General features: G+C 43.8%; 1 protein-coding gene across 2 annotated transcripts in view; it reads left to right on the top strand.

Annotated features, from left to right (window-relative positions):
• Positions 1 to 427: 427 nt before the first annotated feature.
• The window catches only part of LOC139550249 (kinesin-1 heavy chain), a 43378-nt gene continuing 30327 nt past the window's right edge, over positions 428 to 13478 (top strand). For both annotated transcript variants that reach the window (XM_071361004.1, XM_071361003.1), the window contains exons 1-2: positions 428 to 789; positions 11785 to 11872. In XM_071361004.1, the coding sequence (XP_071217105.1) occupies positions 661 to 789; positions 11785 to 11872 (217 nt within the window). In that variant the 5' untranslated portion in view covers positions 428 to 660. The remainder of the gene's footprint in view (positions 790 to 11784; positions 11873 to 13478) is intronic.

Here is a 13478-nt window from a genome sequence, read left to right as displayed (position 1 = left end):
ACATTATGGGGTATTGTGTGTAGGCCAATGACACAAAATCTCAATTTAATCCATTTCAAATTCAGGCCTGTAACACAACAAAATGTGGAAAAAGTCAAGGGGTGCGAATACTTTTAATGATAACTAAACTCATGCATTTTGTCATTCATCATTCATACGATCTGAGGCAATACTGGATAATCAATAACCATGCATTGCCATCAAGAAAAGCCAACATTATCTCTTCATGCATGAGTAATAGCTAAGTAATAACTGATCTCAACAATTCGTCTATTGATTGGTTATTGCCATAGTATATTCATTTATATAGGTCAATGATATGAACTCGTAGAAACATAATTGACCAGACTGGATAGTGTACTCAGGAGCTACATCAGAGAGAGTGTTGACGATTTAGGGTGACGTAATTTGGTATATGGGTCCCACGGACAGAGGGGGTGAGCAAGCCAGTGATCCACCGGCATCATGGCTTCCACATTGGATATGAAGTGTTTTTAGCACACCCTAGAAGAAAATAGCCATTCATTGTTGAAAATCGGTGCCCATTCTAGTGTCATATTGGGACCGAGGGGCCGTGCCGCCTCTTCTCTCCCTCGACCACCTCTAGAACGAGGATCTACAGTGTTTTTATTGTGAGTTTTCATCCATAAATCGTGGAAGATGGCCGACGTACCGGCGGAGTGCACCATCAAAGTGATGTGCCGTTTCAGGCCCTTGAATAGTTCAGAGGTGACCAGAGGGGACAAATACATACCTAAGTTTCAAGGGGAAGACCATGTGGTCGTCGGGGTAAGTTGGTTTGCCATATTTCTTTGTCTGCAAGCGAGTGCCCTCTGTGACAGTCTGCGCTGCGCCATTGACACGGTGATCAGCTCGGCCAGCAGTGTCACTAGTTACTTTAGCGTAGCTAGCTAGCTGGCTAACTGACCTACCTGCCCACCCACATCAGCTGTGTAGCGTTAACGTTAGCACTAAGCTAGTTCACCCACACCATCACCGATCGGAACAGGACACTATTGATTGCTAGCCAGTCAAGTTTGTATCGTTTGCTAGCTGTATTTCTCTGCTTTGCCGAGTCAACTTTGTCGTCGCAATGAACTAATCTTGCCGTGTCAGGTAACGTTAGCTACTGTAGCTAGTCAGTCAGCTGTCATCCAACAACAACAATGACAGGCAAGTGCTAGCTTACTTTAGCTAGCTAACTACAGTACCAACAACATGAGCTAACGTTGCGTTCAAAATAAATGCTCATAATTTTTCAGTTAACACTCAACACCTGCTGGGAGTTCATCTAGATATTTAGCTAACGCTTGGCCAGCTGAGATGGCAGTGGCAGATTAGCTGGCCTAAAGTTAGCTACACCCAGCCGCAAAGATGGTGCAGAATTTGACTAGCTAGCTACTGTAACTAACTGTTTCATCAACAAGATCACTGACAAGCCAGCTACGATGACTGCCCTGAGCCCATTTGATTTATTTTAGCTAGTCAAACCAAGACGGTTGTGCGGTACGTTACAAGACTATAGTAGCGAAGTACAGTACTGTATGAAGAGCAGAATTTACAATTCAGATACAACACATTTAATTAATTCATAACCACCGTTACGTTAGTAGATGTTTGTACAATGTCTGTTCATGTTGTTATAACGGCGGGTAGTGACATATTTTTCTTCAAGTTAGTGTAGTGCACTTAGGTAGCTACATTAGTTATTATCTCTGTAAATGTCTGGTCCATTACTAAGTGGATTCAGGAAATGGCAGTTTGTTTGTTTTCTTTAGTCATCTTGGAATGTAGACTCACGTCTGCACTCAAATGTCACTATATTCTCTATGTAGTGCACGACTTTTGACCAGAGCCCTATGGGGTGTATATAGGCAATAGGGTGCCATTTGGGACACGTCCTTGACACCAAATAAGGATAATGAAATGGGTGCCACTCTGTTATCACAAAAGAAGGAAATCCCTTCCACACAAAGGGGTGTTTGAAGTTCATTTAAAAAAAAAATATTGTTCTCTCTAGACATAATCCCTTTCCTTGATCTGTGGGGAAATTGGTTTGAAAAGAACTGTCTGTACATGTCATATCATGCCATCTTTTCATATTTGCACTGTAGGCCAGAAGAGAATAAGCACTAGATGAGGTATGACCACCCTTTGTCAGTGTTCAAACAGAGCCATGGACTTTGATCCCTGGTCTGGACACACCTCACCAAAGCCAACATAATGAAGTATATAAAGGTTTATATAGTAGGCTACAAATAGCAAGACGTTGTAGTTCTGTAACTTATTTACACTGCGTGTTCTTGCACATCTTCATCTTCAACCTCCCTTTTAAAACTCCCGAGTGGCGCAGCGGTCTAAGGCGCTGCATCTCAGTTCTAGAGGCGTCACTACAGACACCCTGGTTCGAAACCAGGCTGTATCACAACCGGCCGGGATTGGGAGTCCCATAGGGCGGCGCACAATTGGCCCAGCGTCGTCCGGATTTGGCCGGTGTAGGCCGTCATTGTAAATAACAATTTGTTCTTAACTGACTTGCCAAGTTAAATAAAACATGTAAAAAACAACACAGTCAGTTTGTATATTTTAAATGTGGGTAGTACATAGCACCACTATACACAACACTACTATACAATATCACGCTTGTAGGACTTGGCATAGATTTGACTCTGTACGGGTACCCTCTGTATATAGCCTCGCTACTGTTATTATATTGTTGCTCTTTAATTATTTGTTATTATTCTACTTTCAATTTAAATGTTTTAAAAATATTTTTTCCTATAGTTTATTTTAGTAAATACTTTCTGAACACGTATTATTCTTAACTCTGTGTTGTTGGTTAAGGGTTTGTAAGGAAGCATTTCACTGTAAAGTCTGTTGTATTCGGCGCATGTGACAAATTCAATTTGATTTGGAGACTGAATAAAGAATTACATCATCATTCATGGGAAACGCAGTATGATGACATCATGGCCATTGGCCACTGAAAGGGATGGCCAGTGTAGATATATAGTATATATTTGGGCCAGGGGTGGATCTGAGCTGGCATAATGGAACTTGGCCCATTTGCCTATATCATTCAGCCACAATGTTGGAAGACAATAATCTATTATAGCGATAGAAAGTGATGGTTGTCTCCAGTGCTTGTTTTGTTGACATTTTCAGGGCTTGTGATGTCATTACTTTCCCAGCGTATTATCAGATAGTTGTAGGATCAGAGCTTAGACCTCTCTCTCTGTCCAATCAGAGCTTAGACCTCTCTCTCTGTCCAATCAGAGCTTAGGCCTCTCTCTCTGTCCAATCAGAGCTTAGGCCTCTCTCTCTGTGCAATCAGAGCTTAGGCCTCTCTGTCTCTGTCCAATTGCGCACACACACACACACACACACACACACACACACACACACACACACACACACACACACACACACACACACACACACACACACACACACACACACACACACACACACACACACACACACACACACCGCTGGCCCCCTGGGTAATCCCCTTGTCTTTCTCCTGGCAACCAGCTGTTCCACCAATCAGAGAGAGTTCTGTTGGGCGCGGCTGTGTGCTTCCTCTGGGTTGGTGGGACTGTCTAGTGATTATTATTATTATAATGCCTGTTTGTTTCACGGATGCACTTATCCAGGGTGACTGACTTACTCACTTAGCTCATATTTTGTATCTATTTGAAACAATCCACTGTATAAATATAAAACCTCAACGGCAACATCTGTCCGCTCCCTAGGCTTGGGACAAGTACCACACAGACAATTATCTCTGCTGTGATGTTCTTGGCACAGTGCAAACCAGGGGAGCTGAGATGGAGGGACAGATGATGCTTACACCTGGAACCTTGAACATACTGTATGTTTTTACTTCTCTGTTCTGATAGGCAGTCCTGAACCTTAACCAGTCAACTATACAGAACCAGGATGTAGCCTCGACAATCTCAGTCAGCTTGGTACAGCACTGGAGATGGAAGAAACTAAACCAACAGTCTCCGATGAGACAGAGAGAGAGAGTAGTTCACTAGATCTAGAATAGCAAATGCAGGGGTGAATTATTCAGGCTTCTATTACTGTCAGTCCTGCTGCTGGTGCTGCTCACGCAGAGAGAGCGATCACGTCAGCCTCCCAGGGTAGGATGCTGTCACATGATTCCACCATCTCCATACAGCTACACACACACACACACACACACACACACACACACACACACACACACACACACACACACACACACACACACACACACACACAGACACAGACACAGACACAGACACACACAGCACCCTGAGAGTGTGCTACTTTTAGCTTCAGCAGTGGAAACTAACTGAAGATAGGTGGAGGAGAGAGGACTGAGGGAGGGAGGGAAGAGGAGGGAGGGAAGAGGAGTGGAGGGAAGAGGAGAGGAGGGGAGGGAGGGAGGGGAGGGAAGAGGAGGGAGGGAGGGAAGGAAGGGGAGGGAGGGAGGAAGAGGAGTGAAGAAGAGATGAGAGAGAGGCTTCCACTATCAAATCAAATGTTATTTGTCATATACACATGGTTAGCAGATGTCAATGCAAGTGTAGCGAAATGCTTGTGCTTCTAGTTCTGACAGTGCAGTAATATCTAACAAGTAATCTAACAAATTCACAACGACTACCTTATACACACAATGTAAGGGGAGGGAATAAGAATATATACATATAAAGATATGGATGCTCAATGGCCGTGCGGCATAGGTAAGATGCAATAGATGGTCTGAAATACAGTATATACATATGAGATGAGTAATGTAGGATATGTAGACATTATTGAAGTGGCGTTATTTAAAGTGACTAGTGATACCATTATTAACTCCATTTATTAACGTGGCCAGTGATTTGAGTCTGTATGTTGGCAGCAGCCACTCAATGTTAGTGATGGCTGTTTAACAGTCTGATGGCCTTTAGATAGAAGCTATTTTTCAGTCTCTCAGTCCCAGCTTTGATGCACCTGTACTGACTTCGCCTTCTGGAAGATAGCGGGGTGAACAGGCAGTGGCTCGGTTGGTTGTTGTCCTTGATGATCATTTTGGCCTTCCTGTGACATCGGGTGCCTGGTGTCCTGGTGGGCAGGTAGTTTGCCCCCGGTGATGCGTTGTGCAGACCACACCACCCTCTGGAGAGCCTTGTGGCTGAGGGCGGTGCAGTTGCCGTACCAGGCGGTGATACAGCCCGACAGGATGCTCTCGATTGTGCATCTGTAGAAGTTTTTGAGGGTTTTATGTGACAAGCCACATTTCTTCAGCCTCCTGAGGTTGAAGAGGTGCTGTTGCGCCTTCTTCACCACGCTATCTGTGTGGGTGGACCATTTCAGTTTGTCCGTGATGTGTACGCAGAGGAACTTAAAACTTTCCACCTTTTCCACTACTGTCCCGTCGATGTGGATAGGGGGGTGCTCCCTCTGTTGTTTCCTGAAGTCCACGATCATCTCCTTTGTTGTGTTGACGTTGAGTGTGAGGTTATTTTCCTGACACCACACTCCGAGGGCTCTCACCTCCTCCCTGTAGGCTGTCTCGTTGTTATTGGTAATCAAGCCCACCACTGTAGTGTCGTCTGCAAACTTTATGATTGAGTTGGAGGCGTGCATGGCCACGCAGTCATTGGTGAACAGAGAGTACAAGAGAGGGCTGAGAACGCACCCTTGTGGGGCCCCAGTGTTGAGGATCAGCGAGGTGGAGATGTTGTTTCCTAACTTCACCAGCTGGGGGTGGCCTGTCAGAAAGTCCACGACCCAGTTGCACAAGTGGGGGTCGAGACCCAGGGTCTCAAACTTAATGATGAGTTTGGAGGGTACTATGGTGTTGAATGCTGAGCTGTAGTCAATGAACTGCATACTTACATAGGTATTCCTCTTGTCCAGATGGGATAGGGCAGTGTGCAGTGTGATTGTGATTGCGTCGTCTGTGGACCTATTGGGGCGGTAAGCAAATTGCAGTGGGTCTAGGGCAGGGGTCAGGAACCTATGGCTCCCGAGCCAGGTGTGGCTCTTTTGATGATTGCATCTGGCTCGCAGATAAAACAAAATATTCTCACTTGTTTTAATCCATCCATCGATTTTTCACTGCTCATGTTCTGTTCAGCGCTGCAGGAGCAATTGTCCATTATTTTAATTAAATGATACTGGCCTACGTTGGCCGTTGCTAGGTAAAACAGGTAAACGCCTCCTTTTGAATCAGTCTGCTCGGTCATTAGCTCAAAGCTAACCCTTCGACGAAGAAGATGGTGAAAAGAAAAAAAGATGACGAGTATCGTACATTTCAGGACGAATGGACAGAAGAATTCGCCTTTGTGGAGAGAGCAGGTTCTGCGGTGTGTCTAATTTGCAATGACAAAATTACATCGATGAAACGGTCGAATGTAAAGCGGCACTTCGACGCGCGCCATGCTACCTTTGCATCAAAATACCCTGCGGGAGACAGCAGAAAGAAAGCGTGCCAAGAGCTACTGAGCAGGGTGCAAGCTAGCCAGCAGCAACTCCGCGTATGGACCGGGCAAGGTGACTATAATTCCGCTAGCTTTGCTGGATCTTTAGCAATAGTGAGGAACGGAAAACCATTCACAGATGGCGAGTATGCTAAAACGTTCATGCTGGATGTAGCCAATGAACTTTGATGATTTTCCGAACAAAGACAAGATAATTAAACGGATACAAGACATGCCTCTGTCGGCAAGAACTGTTCATGATCGTACCATCGTGATGGCAAACAAAGTGGAGGAAACGCAAGTGAAGGACATAAATGCAGCGCCGTTCTTTTCCCTGGCTTTGGATGAGTCAACAGACGTGAGCCATTTGTCGCAGTTCAGCGTGATTGCAAGATATGCTGTTGGTGACACACTGCGCGAAGAAAGTCTTGCAGTTCTGCCATTAAAAGGGTCCACAAGAGGTGAGAATTTATTTAAGTCTTTCATGGAGTTTGCTCAAGAAAAAAATCTACCTATGGATAAACTTCTCTCAGTGTGTACTGATGGTGCTCCGTGTATGGTGGGGAATAAAAAAGGATTTGTGGCGCTTCTCCGTGAACATGAAAATAGACCCATCCTAAGTTTCCATTGCATTCTACACCAGGAGGCACTTTGTGCTCAGATGTGTGACAGGCAGTTTGGGGAAGTGATGTCGCTGGTCATTCGTGTGATCAACTTTATTGTTGCTCGAGCCTTAAATGATCGCCAGTTTAAAACACTGCTGGATGAAGTTGGAAATAACTATCCTGGTCTGCTTTTGCACAGCAATGTGCGTTGGTTGTCAAGAGGGAAGGTGCTTAGCCGTTTTGCGGCTTGCCTGAAAGAAATCCGGACTTTCCTTGAAATGAAAGGCATCGAGCATCCTGAGCTAGCCGAAACTGAGTGGCTCCTCAAGTTTTACTATCTCGTAGATATGACTGAACATCTGAACCAGCTCAACGTGAAAATGCAAGGCATTGGAAATACAGTGTTATCCCTTCAACAAGCTGTGTTTGCTTTTGAAAACAAGCTAGAACTTTTCATCATGATCTTGAAACAGGTCGTTTACTACATTTTGAAAAACTGAGCCAATTTAAAGATGCATGCACAGCAAGTGAGCCTATTCAAAACTTTGATCTCCACCAGCTAGCTCGCTGCACATCCAGTCTCCTACAGTCCTTCAAAGCACGCTTTGGAGAATTTCGTGAGCACACTCGTCTTTTTAAGTTCATCACCCTTCCAAACGAGTGTTCACTGAACACAGCCGACCTGAGTTACATTCCTGGTGTCTCCGTCAGAGATTTTGAAGCAGAAGTGGCTGACCTGAAGGCCTCAGACATGTGGGTGAATAAGTTCAAGTCACTGAATGAAGATTTGGAAAGAATCACACGACAGAAAGCGGAGTTGGCGAGCAAGCACATGTGGACAGAAATGAAAAAACTTCAACCCGAAGACCAGCTGATTCTCAAAACGCGCTTCCTGTCACATACCACACACTGCAGCGTGTGAGTATTGCTGTATTGACCATGTTTGGATCTACGTATGCATGTGAGCAGTCATTCTCACATCTTAAAAACATCAAGTCCAACCTACGATCACGTTTAACGGATGAAAGCCTCAACGCTTGCATGAAACTTAACCTCACCAAGTACCAACCAGACTACAAAGACATCAGCAAATCCATGCAGCACCAGAAGTCGCATTAATGGTGAGTATTATAACAACATTATTTAAGAATAAATTCAGAGGCTTATTATACTGACATTTAGTTGAATTCACTTTTAAAATATATTATATGGCTCTCACTGAAATAAATTTCCAAATGTTTTGCTTTCATGGCTCTCTTAGTCAAAAAGGTTCCCGACCCCTGGTCTAGGGTATCAGGTAGGGTGGAGATGATATGATCCTTGACTAGTCTCTCAAAGCACTTCATGATGACAGAAGTGAGTGCTACGGGGTGATAGTAATTTAGTTCAGTTACCTTGGACGAACTTGGACGAAAACTTTAAAAAGTTATATTATAGGTCGAATAAACTTGTCAAACTAAGTAGAGAATCAATCTTCAGGATGTTGTTATCATAAATATTCAATAACGTTCCAACCGGAGAATTCCTTTGTGTCTATAGAAGTAATGGAACGCAAGTCGATATCATGTGGAATGCGCGTGACCAGGAACTGGCACTCTGCCAGACCACTGACTCAAACAGTTCCCATCCGGCTCCACATCACAGTAGAATATTCATTCAACGTTCTACAGACTGTTGACATTTAGTGGAAGGCGTAGGAAGTGCAAACAGATCCATAACTTACTGGGATTTCAATAGGCGATGAGTTGAAAATCGACCAGCCTCAGAATTCTCACTTCCTGTTTGGATTTTTTCTCAGGTTTTTGCCTGCCATATGAGTTCTGTTATACTCACAGACATCATTCAAACAGTTTTAGAAACTTCAGAGTGTTTTATATCCAATAGTAATAATAATATGCATATATTAGCATCTGGGACAGAGTAGGAGGCAGTTCACTATGGGTACGCTATTCATCCAAAGTGAAAATGCTGCCCCCTATCCCTAAAAAGTTAATTTGTCTGGGTGCGAGACGTCAATGTCCGCGACGGGGCTGGTTTTCTTTTTGTAATCCGTGATTGTCTGTAGACCCTGCTACATAGGTCTCGTGTTTGAGCCGTTGAACTGCGACTCTACTTTGTCTCTATACTGATGCTTTGCTTGTTTGATTGCCTTGCGCAGGGAATAGCTACACTGTTTGTATTCAGTCATGAATCCAGTTGCCTTGCCATGATTAAATGCGTTGGTTCGCGCTTTCAGTTTTGCGCGAATGCTGCCATCAATCCACGGTTTCTGGTAAGGGAAGCTTTTAATAGTCACAGTGGGTACAACATCTCCAATGCACTTCCTAATAAACTCACTCACCGAGTCAGCGTACACGTCGATGTTATTGTCTGAGGCTACCCGGAACATATCCCAGTCCGTGTGATCGAAGCAATCTTGAAGCGTGGAATCCGATTGGTCAGACCAGCGTTGGATAGACCTGAGAACGGGCACGTCCTGTTTTAGTTTCTGCCTATAGGAGGGGAGCAACAAGATGGAGTCATGGTCAGATTTGCCGAAGGGATATATGGTTTCCAGTTTACATAGGGTCCAGTGAAAATATTTCAGGGCCTTCGAGGTATCTGCTTTGGGGAGATATACACGGCTGTGACTATAATCTAAGAGAATTCTCTTGGAAGATAATGCAGTCGGCATTTGATTGTAAGGAATTCTAGGTCAGGTGAACAAAAGGACTTAAGTTTCTGTATGTTGTTGTGATTACACCATGAGTCGTTAATCATGAGGCATACACCCCCGCCCTTCTTCTTACCAGAGAGATGTTTGTTTCTGTCGGCGCGATGCATGGAGAAAACCAGGTGGCTGTACCGACTCTGACGACGTATCCCGAGTGAGCCATGTTTCCGTGAAACAGAGAATGTTACAGAGAATGTCTCTCTGGAAGGCGACTCGTGCCCTAATTTCGTCCACCTTGTTGTCTAGAGATTGGACATTGGCGACTAATATGCTTGGAAGCGGTGGATGGTGTGCTCGCCTTCTAATTCTGACCAGGATTCCGCTCCGTCTGCCTCTCCTGCGGCGACCGCGTTGTTTTGGATCGGCCTCTGGGATTAGAACCAATGTCCAGGGTGGAGGTGCGAATAAAGGATCCGCTTCGGGAAAGTCTTATTCCTGGTCGTAATGTTGGTAAATTGACGTCGCTTTTATATCCAATAGTTTTTCGCGGCTGTATGTAATAACACTTGAGATTTTCTGGGCTAAAAATGTAAGAAATAATAAATAAAAAAACGAATTACTGCATAGTTTACTAAGAACGTGAAGCGAGGCGGCCATCTCCGTCGGCGCAGCACTATGATTGGATTTAAACTGGGTATCCAGGCAGTTATTACCATTCTATTGCCTAGTAAATACAGAGTCTATAGGGGGGGAAATCCAGTTGGCTAAAGCACTTCCATCCCCCTGTGGCTGTTTATTCTGCACTCTGAGTGATCTTGCATTTATCACTGGCCTGTTCAATAGATGTGTTTGTACATTCTAGACAAATCAGATTTTCCCAAGGCAGACCAAGAAGCCAGTAGTAGTGTCCGTGAAAGACATCACTGAAAAATACTAGAACAATGGTTTCACTGTGTCATCTCCACTGAGTAATCATGACTCTTTCAGGCTGCAGTGTAGTGGAGGTAAAGGAGCACTGCCTTCCAGACTCATGAGAACTTTGAACTTGGTCTGTACTACTGATAGTGAGGACAGGCCCAGCCTAATGTTGTCAGTACTGCAGCCTAATGTTGTCAGTACTGCAGTGTCAGTTTGGCTAGGTTGTGTTGTGGCTGGCTGTGCCCCATCTTGTGACTGATCAGTGGGTCAGGTCAGGTGATGTCCTGTACGGATAACTCTGTGGTTCTGAGCAGAGAGCAGTGTTATAGCTGCTGTCCTGAATAGAGAGGTTCCTCGGAGCACAAACCCACATTTGCCTTTCGCAGTTCTACTGTGCTGCATTGGTGTACAGGACCAGTCAAAACGTTTTGGACTCCTACTCATTCAAGGGTTTTTCTTTATTTTTAATATTTTCTACATTGTAGAATAATAGTGAAGACATCAAAACTATGAAATAACAAATATGGAATCATGTAGTAACTAGAGGTCGACCGATTAGGATTTTTCAACGCCGATACCGATACCGATTAATTGGCCGATTTTTACATATACATATACAGTTGGTCTTTACATATACAGTTGGTCTTTACATATACAGTTGGTCTTTACATATACAGTTGGTCTTTACATATACAGTTGGTCTTTACATATACAGTTGGTCTTTACATATACAGTTGGTCTTTACATATACAGTTGGTCTTTACATATACAGTTGGTCTTTACATATACAGTTGGTCTTTACATATACAGTTGGTCTTTACATATACAGTTGGTCTTTACATATACAGTTGGTCTTTACATATACAGTTGGTCTTTACATATACAGTTGGTCTTTACATATACAGTTGGTTTAAATTGAATGTCAGATAGACAGTTGTGAAACTCATTCTCTAATTTATTTCTCTTTCTCTGTCTCTCTCTGTCTCTCTGTCTCTCTCTGTCTCTCTGTCTCTCTCTGTCTCTCTCTCTCTCTCTCTCTCTCTCTCTGTCTCTGTCTCTGTCTCTCTCTCTCTGTCTCTCTCTGTCTCTCTGTCTCTCTCTGTCTCTCTCTGTCTCTCTGTCTCTGTCTCTGTCTCTCTCTACCTCGCAGAGCAAACCGTTCCAGTTTGACAGAGTGTTCCAGCCTAATACGACACAGGAGCAAGTATACAACGCCTGCGCCCAGAAGATCGTCAAAGGTGAGCTCTGCTCAGACATGGTTTATGAACACTCTGTTCTACTGTAGATGTTTGTTAACCCCTAAGGTCGATGTCCGCCCGCGGAAATCTAATTAGCATAATATAAAAATCACCATTAAAATTCTCAATCCACCACATCCACCATGTCGCACTTCTGCATCTTCGGTGAAAGCTGACAGAGAGAGCGGTGTTTGTCAGACCATGAGACATCCCAAAAAATGGTTTTCTCACAAAATCGTCTGAACAGTTTAGCTTACAAACTATTATGAGATATGAGACTCTCACAAACACGATGATGGTCTCCGTTTTGCTGTACGACACCCACAAGCATCTTGGGACTCGTATGAAGTCGGTACAGTCGATCTGCTAACTTCTGTCTGTAGCATCCGAACCTTTTGGGCTACACACTAATATGATTAATCTGTGCAAAGGTGGGACTATCACGAACACGTCCATGTGGGTTGTTTTGCTCTAGGAGGCCCACAGGCCTCACAAGACTCATCTGAAGGTCCCCCGGTACCAGTTAAAACATTTATGGAAGTATAATGTATATGGAGACTGTTTAATGCCCAAAATATTGGGTTAAATACATGGAAATAGTACCCGCAAAGTTCCTCTGTCCAGTGTCTGTGTTCTTTTGCCCGTCTTAATCTTTTATTTTTATTGGCCAGTCTGAGATATGGCTTTTTTTTTGCAACTCTGCCTAGAAGGCCAGCATCCCGGAGTCGCCTCTTCACTGTTGACGTTGAGACTGGTGTTTTGTGGGTACTATTTAATGAAGCTGCCAGTTGAGGACTTGTGAGGCGTCTGTTTCTCAAAGTAGACACTCTAATGTACTTGTCCTCTTGCTCAGTTGTGCACCGGGGCCTCCCACTCCTCTTTCTATTCTGGTTAGAGCCAGTTTGCGCTGTTCTGTGAAGGGAGTAGTACACAGCGTTGTACGAGATCTTCAGTTTCTTGGCATTTTCTCGCATGGAATAGCCTTCATTTCTTAGAATAAGAATAGACGGACGAGTCTCAGAAGAAAGTATTTGTTTCTGGCCATTTTGAGCCTGTAATCGAACTAACAAATGCTGATACTCCAGATACTCAACTAGTCTAAAGAAGGCCAGTTGTATTGCTTCTTTAATCAGAACAACAGTTATCAGCTGTGCTAACATAATTGCAAAAGGGTTTTCAAATGATCAATTAGCCTTTTAAAATGATAAACTTGGATTAGGAAACACAACGTGCCTTTGGAACACAGGAGTGATGGTTGCTGATAATGGGCCTCTGTACACCTATGTAGATATTCCATAAATAATCTGCAGTTTCCAGCTACAATAGTCATTTACAACATTAACAATGTCTACACGGTATTTCTGATCAATTTGATGTTATTTTAATGGACAAAAAAAGTGCTTTTCTTTCAAAAACAAGGACATTTCTAAGTGACCCCTAACTTTTGAATGGTGGTGAATGTGTGTGTATTTCTGTGTGTGTGTGTGTGTGTGTGTGTGTGTGTGTGTGTGTGTGTGTGTGTGTGTGTGTGTGTGTGTGTGTGTGTGTGTGTGTGTGTGTGTGTGTGTGTGTGTGTGTGTGTGTGTGTGTGTGTTTCGGAGGAGTT

This window comes from Salvelinus alpinus, chromosome 23 (assembly GCF_045679555.1).
Source record: "Salvelinus alpinus chromosome 23, SLU_Salpinus.1, whole genome shotgun sequence".
NCBI classification, from domain to species: domain Eukaryota; kingdom Metazoa; phylum Chordata; class Actinopteri; order Salmoniformes; family Salmonidae; genus Salvelinus; species Salvelinus alpinus.
Note: the sequence above shows the minus strand (reverse complement) of the source record. Positions and strands in the feature narration are given on the sequence as shown.